The 15,168-nt window shown below is 37.9% G+C and overlaps 1 protein-coding gene and 2 pseudogenes across 1 annotated transcript in view; 2 read left to right on the top strand and 1 right to left on the bottom strand.

Annotated features, from left to right (window-relative positions):
- The window catches only part of LOC102868610 (serine/threonine-protein kinase PAK 2-like), a 50,063-nt gene that overhangs the window by 27,626 nt on the left and 7,269 nt on the right, over positions 1-15,168 (bottom strand). Inside the window, exons 2-9 of the mRNA XM_006884190.1 lie at positions 9,417-9,517; positions 8,917-9,064; positions 7,234-7,265; positions 5,909-6,016; positions 3,950-4,082; positions 2,331-2,394; positions 1,157-1,205; positions 547-659 (exon numbers count right to left, since the gene is read on the bottom strand). Coding sequence (XP_006884252.1) covers positions 547-659; positions 1,157-1,205; positions 2,331-2,394; positions 3,950-4,082; positions 5,909-6,016; positions 7,234-7,265; positions 8,917-9,064; positions 9,417-9,517 — 748 coding nt within the window. The remainder of the gene's footprint in view (positions 1-546; positions 660-1,156; positions 1,206-2,330; positions 2,395-3,949; positions 4,083-5,908; positions 6,017-7,233; positions 7,266-8,916; positions 9,065-9,416; positions 9,518-15,168) is intronic.
- Positions 4,617-4,919, top strand: LOC102847811 (annotated as a pseudogene).
- Positions 9,688-11,533, top strand: LOC102848219 (annotated as a pseudogene).

The raw sequence follows: 15,168 nt of genomic DNA on the forward strand, positions 1-15,168 counted from the left end.
AAAAAAAACCACAAATAAAACCATCCAATACTTCTCTTGCTCTCCAATATAGCCACTAGTCCTCATTTTTCATTACTTTCTTTTTTTCCCTTCATTCACATATGCAGTTGCTTAAAAGAGAAATAACACATCTAATTCTCTATTTTCAAGTTCTGCTATTTAATAGCAATTTCTAAGTTAATGAAGTTATACTATAAATACACTATTTGCTCATGAAAGGCAGAATTTGAAATTAAAAGTTAATCTAAAAGCTTAAAATCTGTGTGGCCAGTCATCTCTCCTAAGGGGAAAACCATTTCTGCTTTTGATTATTTGTTACAAATATAAGTGTTGTTAGTAGTAACAATTGTCTTCTCTCTGCTAAAATAATATTCAGGCAGAAAAAAACATGTGCTTAAAACAACATGGTATCTTCTTCCTTCAAACTTCCCTTTCAGCACTGACATTCTATTCTAGTTAGACTTAATGCAGCTAATCTTCTAAATCACAAAGTTTTAAAAAAATCTATTATTTTATCCTTATTATTTTGGAAATACTCATATTTACCTGTCTAAGAAGTTAACTATGTTGGGGTTCTTTAATTCTTTCATTACTAGAATCTCATTAATGATCAATTCCTTCTTGGGCTGTTTCTGTAAGTTTATCTGTTTAATAGCAACCTACAAAGGAAAGATGGTGAAAAAAAACAAAATTCAGTACAGATTTTCTAGTTCTTTTAGAAAATTTAAACACACAAAAGAAGAATATTATAAACATCAACCAATTAACTATTTCTTTTATGACAATTCTGTATTATACAATGAGGTCACAACATACCTATACTTTTACTTCCATAGTGTTCATACATAACGCTTTGCAATGCAGTCAACTTATTTTTAGATTTGCCTTAAAATTGATTAATCAACCACAACAATGTCAGCCTAGCTCCAGGAACTAATTTCCTTTCCATTCAAGTTGTGAAAAGGAATTTTTGTATTTATTTGTCTATGACACAAATGGTTTCCCTTAGTCAAAGGCATGCCCTAAATACTAAGCATTTAAAATATTAAACCTAAAAAGTTCTTATTGATTATTCTCAGCTTTGTTAAGTTTCCTTCTATACTAAAAGATAATGGTTATACCTCAAAAATATAAAAAAATACGGAAAAAAGGCTACCTCCTGTCCCAATGCCACGTCAGTAGCAGTGAAAACTGTACCAGAAGCCCTAAAGAGAAAGAGACACAGTAAAATTTAAAGTTTCAAGATCATTATCATAATGTCATAGCTAAGGACTTTATACTTAACTAAGGAAATAGTATAGAACATTTAAAAATGTAGTATTTAATTTCAAGGGGTTTCATTTTTTATTTTCTTTTCTGTAATTCGCATTAATTTAAAATTACATTTCTAACAGTTCATGTTCTAGTTTTTGTCCATTCATTTTCACTGTGACATGAACATACTACAATTTATCTACCATCATATTTCATGACTATTTGCAACATTTTAAACTTGTCTTTGGATCTGGATTTCCTGAGTTGAGAATTCCCTAGACTCAGGAGAAAACTGATGTCAAGGCACACGGACTTCCGAGGACGCCAGGCCCACAGAGGGAGAACAGAGACAGGAACCCTGCCGTAGAAGCAGCATTCTCAATTTCTGGACTTCTATCCTACTCTGGACTCTAAACTATGAGAAAATAAATTTGTCTGTTAAATACCACTTGTAACATTTCTGACACAGCAACAGCAGGAAATGAAAAATAGCCCCCAAGTCAAAAAGAAGAAACAAAGTTCTGTTGTTGCTATGTGCCGTAGTCAGAACCAACTCATAGCTGACCCTCCTGAGGGTTTCTGAGGCTGTAAACTGCAGTGCAAGAGACTGTCCATCTTTCTTCTGTGTAGCTGTTTATGAATTACAACTGTCTGCCTTTGGGTTGGCAGCACAATTCCTTAGCACTAAACCATCAGAGCCCCCAAGTTTAGCTAGGAGAATTTAACAAATAAAATTGGATTTAAAAATGAGAGGATTAGTATAACTAACTCTATAATCTGACTGTTTTCATTATTCATATAATCTAGAAGTCTTTAAAAGAAATATAATGGCCATCTTCCCCATCCATGTACCCCTTACCAACAAGGGATAACAACATTTAAAAAGTAACAGTATTGTAAAATCTAAAAACCTAATCTTTTCATTAAATGTACTTAGAAATAACTTTATTTAAAGAATCTACAAGGAACTTACAATCCTATAACGTAAGGTGCTCACAATCAGCAGGTCACAGAGATATCAAGCGGCACAAGTACTAAATATTGAACATCATGGCAATAGAGTCACAAAAACTTACCCTTGTCCAATTTTTTCATATCGTGTATATTTTTTCTTGGGGTCACCTATGCTGACGATAGTTCCTATTTTAAAACAAAATTCGGAAGCTTAGTCAAGCATTTAAAAATAGAAATTAATTTTTTTTTATTTTATTATTTTTTGTGTGTACCGTCAAATCAGATCTGACTGGTACAGGAGGAGACTGTCCCTCCTTCTCCAGTAGATCATCTGGTGGATTCAAACCATGCACCTATGAGATCGCAGTGCACCTTCTTGCCACTAGGCCACCAGAAATTAATTTTTATATCACTAAGACTCTTAATATGTTTCATTTATTTTAGGACAGTGATTTTTCAAACATTATATTAAGTTTCATCAATAGTATTTGCTTGAAATGCAAAACACTATTTACTGTAAGATATAAGAATGCTATTCAAATAAATGATAAAACCCTAAATGGCTTTTCACATTCTTTGATTGTATCTTACGTCTTTAGGATATATTCAGAAAAGTATTTATTACTAGAAAAATTAATAAAATCTAATCAGACATCTGTTTTAGAGAAGTGCACAAAGAACAGCATGCTGGACGTAAAACGGCACTTTTCCTTCAACTTATCAGCTACCGACAACCGGTGAAGCAGGTCTAGTCGCACACACAAGGGGTCGCCTTTGAGTAGGAATTTAAAGCAATTAGTGGTAATGGTAAAGAAGAGTGGTACAGGATACAAAGACTTATATGAAAAAGGACTGAGAAGTGAAGAGCAGATAAATGGAGAGTGTATAAATGTTTTGCACAATTCATCTATAAAGTATTTTTCCTTGATCCTTTTCAGTTAACATTCCTTATCTTCTAGCTACAGTTGAGTAGATTTGCCATCAGATTTAACTTCTACCCTCTCTCTGGCACTGTGAACATTAACACAGATTAATTAACATTAACACAGATAGATTAAAAAGGAGAAGAGAAAAAGATAGCCTCTGAGTAAGTTTTATGCCCATATACAAATTTGTACAGAAACTCAAATCAAATCCACTCCTCTCAACCGGATTCCAACCCACACAACACTGTTCCTCTCCATCTCTCCTTGTGACATTTCCAAACATTGTTCCTTAAAGAAAAAGTACCATTCTCAAAGGTACTGACCCTTGTAGAGATACTACTACTAATTACTCAACTAAAGATATCTGTCAAATGTACTACCAAACAAGCAAGGAGTTCTAGAGGCACAATGTGGGATGTATTGCTGCTAACCAATAGGCTGGCACCAAAAGGTTGGCAGTTCAAATCCACCAAATGCTCCTTGGGGAAAAGATAGGCAGTCTCCTCTTTTTAAGATTTACAATCTTGGAAATTGGATGAAGGGTCACTACGACTTGAAACTCAAGAGCAGTGGGCTGGTTACTAAACAAACAAGGAAAAGTATCATTTTGGCTTTTAATTTTCATTGACATTATTGCTCTTACAAGAAAACATTTTTTAAAAAATATTACTACGTTAAATAATTAATCCTTTATGTGTTAGGTCAAATTATGCAATTATCAGTGAAAATGCATATGGGTCAGGCTTAAGAGTGTTGACATTAAGAATAATGCAAAATGTGTAAAAAAAAAGTAATGCAAAATGTAGTCAACATACTTAATTTTTCCATAATTTCTTCATCTGTCATCTTGGCCTTCTTTTTCTGTTTGTCTGAGGACTTGGCACCGCCATCAACATTAGAATCACCAACTGGTGCAGGAATAGGGTCAATTACAGAGCGTGTGTAAATCTGCAGAAAGAGTGCTCATTACTGCTTACTGTGACACTACTGAGTTCTCTGGTTTGTAACCAAATCAAAATTGTTTCTTTCAGTATTCTTTTTTCCCCCTTCCAGTATTAAGTATGAGAATAACATTTTGACTATGAAAAGGAAAAATGTGAAGCACTTTTTCCTTGACACATCATATGATATGTTAACAATATAATAAAAACACAAAGTTTAAAAGTCACGTTTTCAGCTACACAGAAAATACTAGTTTTTACACAAATATAATTTCCACTACTTCCTTTCAATTAGTTCCAAAGGATAAAGCCAAGAGGGTTGTCAATCACTGACTCAGGTTCCATTAAAGTCTTCAAAGGTTTGGCAATCAAACGTACTGCCACTTCATCACACTCCAAATGCACAGAACCTGCCCCACACTTTACCATCAACTACCGAACAGGGAGAAAGATGGACTCACAGAGGTACCTCCTTTCTTCTGTCTCTACCTATGGCCGCGACTATTAAAACTTCTACCATAGGAAAAGATGTAGCAGCAACATGGCAGCACCCAGAGCAGGAGACACTCTAAATGCTAAGAGTAAAAAGGACCCAGTGGCTCAATGCATCGACCCAACTCAGGAAAAATTGACTCCCAAGCAGCAGCAACTCGCCCAGTGGCTGAAGACGCTGCCATAGCAGCAGACCCGGAACATCATGACAGGCCTGGGCATCGGGGCCCTAGTGCTTGCTATTTATGGTTATACCTTCTAATCAGTGTCACAGGAATGTTTCCTAAATGAGCTAGAGGACGAGGCCAAAGCTGCCAGAGCCAGAGCCATGGCAAGAGCTTCGAGCTTCTGAACTATATGGACCCTGGGCACTGCCAGCCTGCTGGAGCTCCTTCACATGGTGACTGATGCACTATAGTCCTGTAGAAAGGGAAGCCTGCTCACTGTTTGGATGACCTTACTTATCTGGTACCATGTTCCAGTCCAGGAATCTGGAGACTAAGGCATTCCGCCACAGTGAAAGGAACTTTGCCCATCTCACACACTCACTGTGCAGTTACCGAGCCCATCCTGTAGTTTCCTTGTGTGATGAGTGTGCAACCCTGACTATTCTGAAGAGCCCTGACTAGTTTACCCCCTTCATGCTTATGGGCATGACTGTTCTCAGGGTGGGAGGTGGCACTTCCTAGCAATGCTGGAGCCTAAAGCAGGACTGATGGAGTCAAGGTCAAAATAATAAATTGAGTCATCTCTCTCCAAAAAAAAATCCCAAAAACCTATCATAGAAGTTCAGAAAATTTACTCTCAGAAGTCTTTTGAATAATATCATGGCTTTGAACGAACTGTAAATTGGGAGGTAAGACCTAAGCTTTAGATACAGTAGTTATCTATAAAGGCTAAGAACAGAGGAAGCAAAAAGGGGATCAGACTTCTCTTTTTGGAAGAAATGGTGCAATGCAGAAAGGGGAAAAAAGTCAAGTATGTCAACCATTTGATTTTTATTTTTTATAAAAATCTTTTCTAAAAAAAATTTTTATTTTATTATTTTTTGTGTATGTACCGTCAAATTGGATCTGACTGGTACAGGAGGAGATTGTCCCTCCTTCCGAGGCAGAGCATCTGGTGGATTCAAACCATGCACCTCTGGGATTGCAGTGCAGCTTCTTGCCACTAAGCCACCAGAGCTCCCCTAAAATCTTAATTTTTGATATATGATTTTGAAGATCTCCTAGCTAAACTTTATAATATCAAGTATTTTAAGTCTGGCCATCTTAAAGCTTCTAATGTCAAAGATTTGTTTTTAAAACACATACAAGGCCAATACACTGCTCACAAACTCACTGATTTTGTATGGTCCGGCCGTGGAGCAATGACAGGAGGGGCAGTCTCTTCATCATCATCTTCTTCCTCGTTTACTGCCGTGGATGTTTCGGAACTCTTTGTATTCAGCTATAGTTAGCACATGAGCAAATACAACAAGTTAAAATATGATTTCTTGTTGTTGTTATGTGCCATCAGGTATACTAGGACTCATAGCTACCCTATGAACTAGATATCATTTAAACATACTTGTGAAAATGTTTATTTCAAAATTATAAAGCCTCATTGATTTTAAAACTTAATTATACAGGAGTTTATGAAGTAAATACACAAGATCATATATTCTTGCTAGGTGCCAGTGAGTTGAGTATTACTCATAATGACCCTATTAACAATAGATCTGATCCCTGTTCTATCCTGTGCCATCCTCAGCATCTGTGACATACTTAACGTTCACTGGTGCAGTCACTGTGTCAATGTATCTCATTGCGAGTTTTCCTCTTTCCCTGATTCTCCACCTTTCCAAGAATAAAAGCAGGTCCCTTCTAACAACATGATCAAAGTCTGTGAGATGTAGCTTTGCCATCCTTGCCTCTAAGGTGCACGCTGGCTGTACTTTTTCTAAGTGAATAATCAATGTATTTGGTAATATAAGATCAACAGCTAACCCTTCATTGGGTTCTCAAGATTGGAAATCATATATAAAGAGATTAATTCTCTCAAGGAGTGACTGGTGGATTAAAAATTAGAGGTGTCAGTTTGAGACATAACTCCCTCTGCCACCAGAGTTCCCTAGTAAAACTAAGGGAAACGAACCTTTACGAAGAGCCAATGTACTAGGTATGTTATCTCATTTAGTTCTCATACAACTCCAGGAGACTGTTTCCTCCTAACTAAGGAACTGAAATCAGCACATGTGTCATTCCAAGAGAAAACTAGGTTTAAAGGATAACCCAGACTGAGTTTCAGAGAATTCTGGACGCCGACAATTTTCAATGTATTTCTATAGTCTAATTCAATATAACAGTATGAAGAAGACAGGATAAGGAAAAAGAGGAGAGAATCCTATCAAGTTCTTCGTGTTAATGTTTTAAATGTGAAAACATGTCAAAAATTTTTCTTAAAAGGAGATAAATTGCTCTAAAATACCATTAATCACTCCAAGTATCTTTTCAAAGGAATTTTATTTACTTAATATGGCTTCTTCAACTAATCACATGGCTAAAGACACATATTAATATTAGTTATTTACTTCTAATGACTATAATTTATTTGAGAGAAAAACAGATTTGGTTTAGATCACCTAAATTAAAACAAGAGCTACAAGAATTATTATATCAACTTACTGCTGGTGTTCCGGAGGGAAAGCCATCTTTCTCTGCATATGAAACAGAAAATAATACTAAATTAACTCAAGAAACCTAACTGCTACATCATGAAAAAAAGGGAGGGAAAAGTAAAATATTTTTAAACGAATTTCACTTCATGTTGAATTAAATCTAGAGGAAAAAGGACAGTATCAGTCTGCACTCAGAAATACCTTAATACAAGACCATGGGCTACAAATCTCAAATCCTACAATAGATATAATGCATTAAGAATCACTGAATTGTATTTAAGAAATGAATGAATTTAATGACATGCAATTATACCTCAATGAAATTTTTAAAATAATCTTTAAAAAAATACTTCTCAATCTCTATTTGATAAAATAAACCAGAAGTTTATTCAAGCATATATTTTCTTCAGAAAACTGTCTATTAAGGAATGTAAAAGCATCAGAAAATGACAACTGTGCAGAATAAAACTCTTCACATAACTCTTGAACCAGAAAAGAGGAAATCCTTGAGCAGTTACTGACAGCTAACTGCTAAAATATGCACTCTGGAATTATGAACCATTTCTGTAATCTCTGTAGAAGCAGTCATATCTTTCTCTCAAGGAGTGACTGATGGGTTTGAACCACGACCTCTCTGTTAACAGTTTCGAGCTTAACAACTGTGTTGCCAAGGCTCCTACTGGATGAAAAGAATTAAGTATTTCCTAGATAAACTGACTAAAAAATAAAAATACCACTGATTTCCATAGACTGACCAGCTGACCAAGAAATTCCAGAGACAAAGCTGACCTTTTCCTAAGGATGTAGATAGAAGATTAACTAAATGTTGGCTGTCTGAACCCACCCAGTGGTACAATGCCAGAAAGATGCAGAAAGCCAGGTCCTTTAAGTTTTAAAACCACAAAACCAAAGCCACTGCCACTAACTTGTTTTCAACTTTCAGGAATCCTCAGGTTTCAGGGACTGTCAATCTTTATGAGAAGAGACTAACAAAGTGGTTGGTGGCTTTGAACTACCAACCCTTGGGCTAGCAGTCCCAGTGCATTACATACTATGCCCCCAGGGTTCACGAGGTCCTCTCGATTAAGAATATAGCGAAGAAACTTGTGGAGTAGTCTAATTTATATCACACAGGATCACCAGAAGTCAAACCAGACTTGATAATTGACTTCGGTAATATATACATTTTAGTCTGGTCCTGATTAAAATCAGTGTTTTCTCATATTCCAACTGAGGTATAACTATTCTTAGGTTCTAATGCTCATTTTATGCATTTATACACTTGATTTTTAAAAATGAACTTTCTATTTCAAAATCTACGTATCTCTGTAATCAATTTTCCTCTTAAAAACGTCTATTGTAAATCAGTATTCTTTCCTTCTAGAATCATTCAAACACTAGTCTTTCAAAGGCAACAGGAAATCAGAAAAAATAAAAAATAAGGTCAAAACATCCATAGTTCCATTTTTTTGGCAAAACTAAGATGTTGATATAACCCTCAGGTTTCAAACTATGCAAATAAATTTCCTCAATCAAATCATAAAAAGCAGAGTGTATGAAGGGGAAAAACAAAAACAAGAGGCATGGCTTAGCAATCTCATCATCCTTCCTTTCAATCTCTTTATCGAGAAGTGTTTCAAAATTCTGGAATCCATTTAAATCAGCCTTTCACCATTTTCTGATGTCTTACCAGGAGGAGTGAAGCTCAGGTATTTCTGTTTCACGGTGTTAGAGTCATAGAACTTTAAGACATCCAGTACAGCCTGAGGGTTCTTCTTTTGCTCTAGTTTGGTGATATTGGAGGTCTGTAGTAACCGAGCCCACTGTTCTGGCATACCCTAAGACAAACACATTCAGAAACTAGTTTAAAAAATGATTCAATAAATTTTCAGAGATGAATGATTTTAAAAACACATCAAAAAATCAATCTAGACAATTGTAGGTTTGAATAAATCCTAGAAGTTATGGTTTTCTAAAAGGTCTTTTATTTTCATCCTAAACATATTTTGCAAAATTATAAATCAGTAGGCTCAGCACCCCTAAGAAAAAAGATACACCCAACTATATTTTCATAAACAGTAAAACAGCAGAATAATTCAATTGTATATAAGCAGAAAAGTAATTTCAAACTCAGTACTGAAAAGGGCAGGTTTGCAAACTCACAAACGAGCCCCAACAAAGTAAACTTACAGTGAATTCTCCAGTGACAGCGTCAAAGCCAACATGGATGGTATGTTCAAAGTCAGATGGTGGAGAAATTTCTGGCCTTTCCTTTTCTTTCTTCCTACTTCCTGGAAGGTATTAAAAAAGAATCAGGCTGTTAAAATAAGGTTAAATCAGACAGAGAAGTGCTAATAAACAGATTAGGAACAAAGTTACTTTAGAAAAGAAATTTCATTTAAAAACAGACAGAAAGTAACCTAGACTACACAGGGAAGGAAGGCGTATCCATTATATAAAGATGGAGGGCGAGGAAGCAGCAATGTCCTGATAAAGAGGCACAGGGTGAAAAGCACCAGCCCCAAACCAAAGGGCACAGAGCAGAAGAGATTTCCTTCTACAGCTAAGGTTCTCTTCATAAAAAAAGGGAGACACCCTGGATATTGAGCAATTTGGAAAACAAAGGAGATTAGAACCAACTTCCATCCAATTACTTTTCATCCAGAGAATAAATCTGTCGTTGCTAGGTGCTGGTTCCAAATCAGAGCAGCCTCATGTCAACAGAACAAAACACTGCCTGGTCTTGCATCATCCTCACAACAGTTGCCATGTTTGAGTTCATTACAGTGACTGTGTCAATTCATCTTGAGGAAGGTCGTCTCTTTCACAGAACCTCCACTCTTAAGTATGAAGTCCTTCTCTAGATTCTGACTGGTCCCTCCTGAGCCACATCCAATGAGCCCTCGTAGTACAGTGCGCAAGTGTTTGGTGGCAGTCTGTTTATGACGATTAGGGCATTCTAATTTACCAAATCCTACAGGGTAGCTAGGAGTTGACTTCTCATTGATGGCAGTGGTTACACTGCTATGACTACATTAACACTACACCCCATAAAGACAATTTACAACAAACCCATTTATTTTCTAGAGCAATTTTCAACCCATATTGTTGTTTTATGTTGTCAATTATTTTAGCAACATTTCTGCCATGTGTCTCTTTATAGCATTCTCTGTAAAGTCAAATATATCATTTTCCTGATGGCCTCAAAACTAAAAGCCTACCTGGGAATAATGTCCAAACACAGCAGAAAAAAAGTGGGGAATACCAAGCAAATGCCTGGCAGCTGACCAGGGTGTAATGCAGACCCCAGTATGTGATACAGAGGTAAGGCTAAGGCAGTCTCTCTCCAGGGATTGACATCAAGCAGAAGCTGGAGAAGGAGAGGCAGAGGGTCACGCAGCAGAAGCAGCAGCAGCAGCTGGAGCAGGAACAGTTCCACGCCTTCCAGGAGATGATCCGCAACCAGGAGCTCGAAAAAGAGCACCTGAAGACTGTACAGGAGTTTGGGAAGGTGGACCCGGGCCCCGGCGGTCCCCGGGGGCCTGACTTGGAGAAAGCCTCCGAAGACGTGTTCCCTACCACACCTGCCTCAGCCACACAGCCTTCAGAGTGTTAACTCAATCGTGAAGCCAGCTAAGCCACCGCTGGTGGACAGGTCCTTGAAGCCTGGGGTGCTGACCAGCTCAGAAAGTATTCCCACAATTGACGGCCTGTGCCATATGATGGTGCCCGCCCGACTCTACCCGCAGTTCCTCCAGTTAGCCAGTGCCAACACTGCCCGGGGAGTGGAGACGTGTGGGATCCTCTGTGGTAAACTGACGCAGAACGAGTTTACCATCACCCACATTCTCATCCCGAAGCAGAGCGCTGGGTCAGATTACTGAAACACAGAGAATGAAGAAGAGCTCTTCCTGATCCAGGACCAGAAGGGCCTCATCACGCTGGGCTGGATTCACACTCACCCCACACAGACCGCCTTCCTGTCCAGCGGTGACCTGCACACTCACTGCTCCTATCAGATGCTGCTGCCTGAGTCGATAGCCATCGTCTGCTCCCCCAAGTTCCAGGAAACTGGCTTCTTTAAACTAACTGACCATGGACTAGAGGAGATTTCTTCCTGTCGCCAGAAAGGATTCCATCCCCACAGCAAGGATCTGCCTCTGTTCTGTAGCTGCAGCCACGTGACGGTTGTGGACAGACCAGTGACCATCACAAACCTGCGACGAGCTTTTGAACCAGACATCTCCTCCCAGGAACTGTTAACACCGCATCAGTGTACTGTACCCCATGGTTTAAGATTGCCTTGAGGCCTTTTTCAGACAGAACAGAAATCAGACATCAATTGGGAAGAACTGATTTTCTATTTCTGATTTGAAAAACAAAACCAAAAAAAATCCAGAGTATTCTTTAGGCAGATCTGGGGGAAAGCATGAACTACATGCAAGCAGCTTTTCAGTCTGCCTGTAACTCAAATTTCAAACACTAAGAATAGTTGAAAGGACATTACAGTGAATTCCTGCCTGGCCTTTGTTCTGAAGTCAACAGTGGATAACCTTTTTCTTTTTAGCTGTCCTAATTTCTCTGCCAGCTTGTATACTGTTCACCTTTGGATCAAATATGGACAACTATGCAGAATTTTGGAAGACATGTTGGAGGTTATAGGGTTCCCTATGGATTGTGGGGACGTTCGTGGGCTCAGCACATGGCCACTCGTTCTATCTGACTCCACGTGAAGCCAGCAGATGCTGAGAGCTATTTTGTTAAGAATTGTTATTTAACAGATATTTTAGGATATTTTTCCCCCTCTACAATAAAAAATAACAACTTAAAAAAAAAAAGAAAATGAAATTCAGGAACTGTTGAGTGCTATATTCCCCAACATAGAGAATACCACTCTGCAACATAAATATGAAGCAGGTACACAGAAAGGACACAGATACACAGCTAAAGAACCCCTGCTTATAATGCTGTCTGAGGCCTCATCATATGCTTCAACTTGGGCATATTAAGTTATCCAGTGATTCTTTAAAAATGTCTTTTGTATATAAGCTAATTCAACTTGGATTTCATTCACTTGCAATGAAGGGTCCTCATTTTAAAGGACTAAAGCTTGATTAAATATTTACCATTCACCCTAGAGAAACTATAACCGCCACTCAAGCGCATATATGCACACCTATGTTTATTGCAGCTTTATCTGCAATAGCAAAGAGCTGGAAACAACCCAAGTGCCCATCAAAAAACTAATGGATAGTGAAGATCTGGTATATTCATGCACAGAATGGAATACTATGCAGCATTGAAAAATAAGGAATTCATGAAATATTATGCAAAATGGACGACCCTGGAGGGTCATTATGCTGAGTGAAATATCTCAGTCACAAAAGGACAAATATTGCACAGGGCCACTGTTGTAAAATAGGACTGACATGGGTTTGAGAGGAGACTGAAAGAAGGGATAAATAATGTATACTGCACTGAAACAGATGAAGGAGAAAACTGTTTAAAAGGGATATATGATTAGGTATCATTGTCATGACAGGAGTCTAGAAGGAAAGCTGCATAGTGGAGTACACTTGGGGGAGGGATTGTATAAGGAGAAAAGTGCAACAATGAATGAATGAATGGAAATCCAAAGTCTCTGTAAACTTTCATTATAATCAATAAAAAAATTTAAAAATAGGAAAAAATAAGTACTCTGGCTATACCTTTCTCCGAGACATGTTTGTTCTTTTAACAGTCCATGAGATATTCAGTACTCTTCTCCAACACCACAGCTCAAAGGCATCTTCTTAGTCAATGTTCAACTTTCAGATGCATTAAAAGTAATTAAAAGTGCTTGACTAAAAAGCACGTTAGTCTTCAAAATAAGAGTGGTGTTCCTCAGCACCTCGGAGAGTTCCCTAACAACAGACTTCCCCAGTGTAACACCTGACTGTTGTTACCAAAGGTGTTGATTGTGAAGCCAAGTAAGATGAAATCATTGACATCTTTTCTCCATCTGTCATGTTTGTCTATCTAATCTGTGATAAAAATTTTTGTTTTCTTAATGTTAAGTCTTTAGTTTTTTACCTTCTGAAGTGTCTTGCTTTCAGCAAACCAAGTTGTGTCATCTGTTAATAAGTCTTTCTTGAATTCTGATGCCATCTTCTTCTTCATAAACCCCAGCCTCTCAAATTATTTGCTCTGCATATAGACAGAGTAAGTATGCAGAAGGGAAACATTCCCGACGTAACCATGTTGCCCTGCTTGGTCAAGCTTTAGGTTTCACATGAGTTAACTAAGTTTTCTGGGATTCCCATTCTTCCCAATGTAAGCTATTGTTTACTGTGATCCAAACAGTCAAATTCCTTTGCACAGTCTTTAAAATACAAATAAACATCATTCTGGCATTATCTGCTTTCTGCTAAGATTCATGTGACATCAGTAATGATATCCTTGCTGCCTCAGCCTTGTCTAAATACAGCCTGAAAGGTAATCCAACAGAAAGTGGAAATTATTGAGTAATATCATTAACATCACATGTAAGTAAAATCTTGCTGAAGATCATCCAAAAAGCTAGAACAGTAGATCAACAGAGAATAGTTCTGATACATTTTTAATAAAACTATCCAAAGGATTTTTTAACACATTGCCGCACATTTTTAAATTGAGACCATGCTTACAAACACATTTTTTTTTGCCGTCATTTGCGGCAGTTTATCAAAGAACATGACAAATGGTTTCCAAAATGAGTAAGGGCAGCTTTGGTGGTATAGTATGTAGTAAGCAGTGCTTTGCAAACAAAGGCTATAAGTTTTTAGTAGTTGAAGTCCACCAGGGGTAGTCTCCTCCCAATTGAAATCAACTCAATGGCAGTGAGTTTTGAGCTTGGGCAAAAATGTATATATAAAAGGAAAAAATGGTCAAATTAATAAGCTCCTGATAAGAACACAGCAATATACATTTTAAGAATCACTATGGGCTGATCTAAGGCAGAATGGTCTTACTATTTTAGGTACACAAAAATAAGTCAAAGAAAAAGAACAGAGTTCACAGAAAAGCAGACTCAATTATACAGGGAAATATGATAAATAACAGGTGAGACAACAACTCAGTGGAAAAATGATAGAAAATGATTAATCATGTGTGGTGTTAAGTGTTTATGGTTCTAAATGGCTACCCTAGATACTGACTAACTTTGCCAGGTGGATTGGCTAGTCTCATGGTTAAACTGGGAAGATCTGTGCTGCAATCTCAAAGGCACACGGTTCAAATACACTAGCTGCTCCACAAAAGAAGGATGGGCAATCTCCTCCTGGGTGATTAACTGCCTCTAAAAACCCACTGGAGGGTCAGCTATGAGTCAGTTCTGAGTCAACAGTACATGACAACAGCAGCAGCAGCAGAATGGGAGAACCCTCACCACCAGCATAGAAGAAACAAGAACATGCAAAGTGTCCTTTGAGACAGATTCTTACTCCAGTCAGACAGGGACCTACAGACACAGCAACCATAGTAGCTGCAGAGAACCAGCGACCTCATAGAAGTCAAAGTGGACCCTGAAACTTCTAACCCATAGAATCAAAACTAGAAGCCTTTGCCCAAGTTTGCTGGACAACTAGGGATGGAGAGGGAAAGAGTGGTAGGAAGATCCATAATTGGCAGGACTGAAAGCTTTGTAACACTGACCTAACACAGTGAGGCTCGAGGCTGAGGTGCCTGAGCACATTCAGAAGCTGTCCTGACTGAATGACTGTATCTTGCTGTCAACCTAACTTATAACCTTCTTAACTTCTTAATACAGTTAGGTGTGGTCTGTGAGCTATCACAACGGATTTCAGGTCCAGAACAACAGTAAGACTGGTGTTGAGATGAGAAGAAAGAGGTGTGGGAGAATGGTGGACATGTGTGACTTCATGAGAATTGATTTTGTGTTTTTGATATGTCGAAGGGGATAGTT

This window comes from Elephantulus edwardii, unplaced genomic scaffold (assembly GCF_000299155.1).
Source record: "Elephantulus edwardii isolate Elephantulus edwardi_28Jun2011 unplaced genomic scaffold, EleEdw1.0 scaffold00032, whole genome shotgun sequence".
Lineage (NCBI taxonomy): Eukaryota > Metazoa > Chordata > Mammalia > Macroscelidea > Macroscelididae > Elephantulus > Elephantulus edwardii.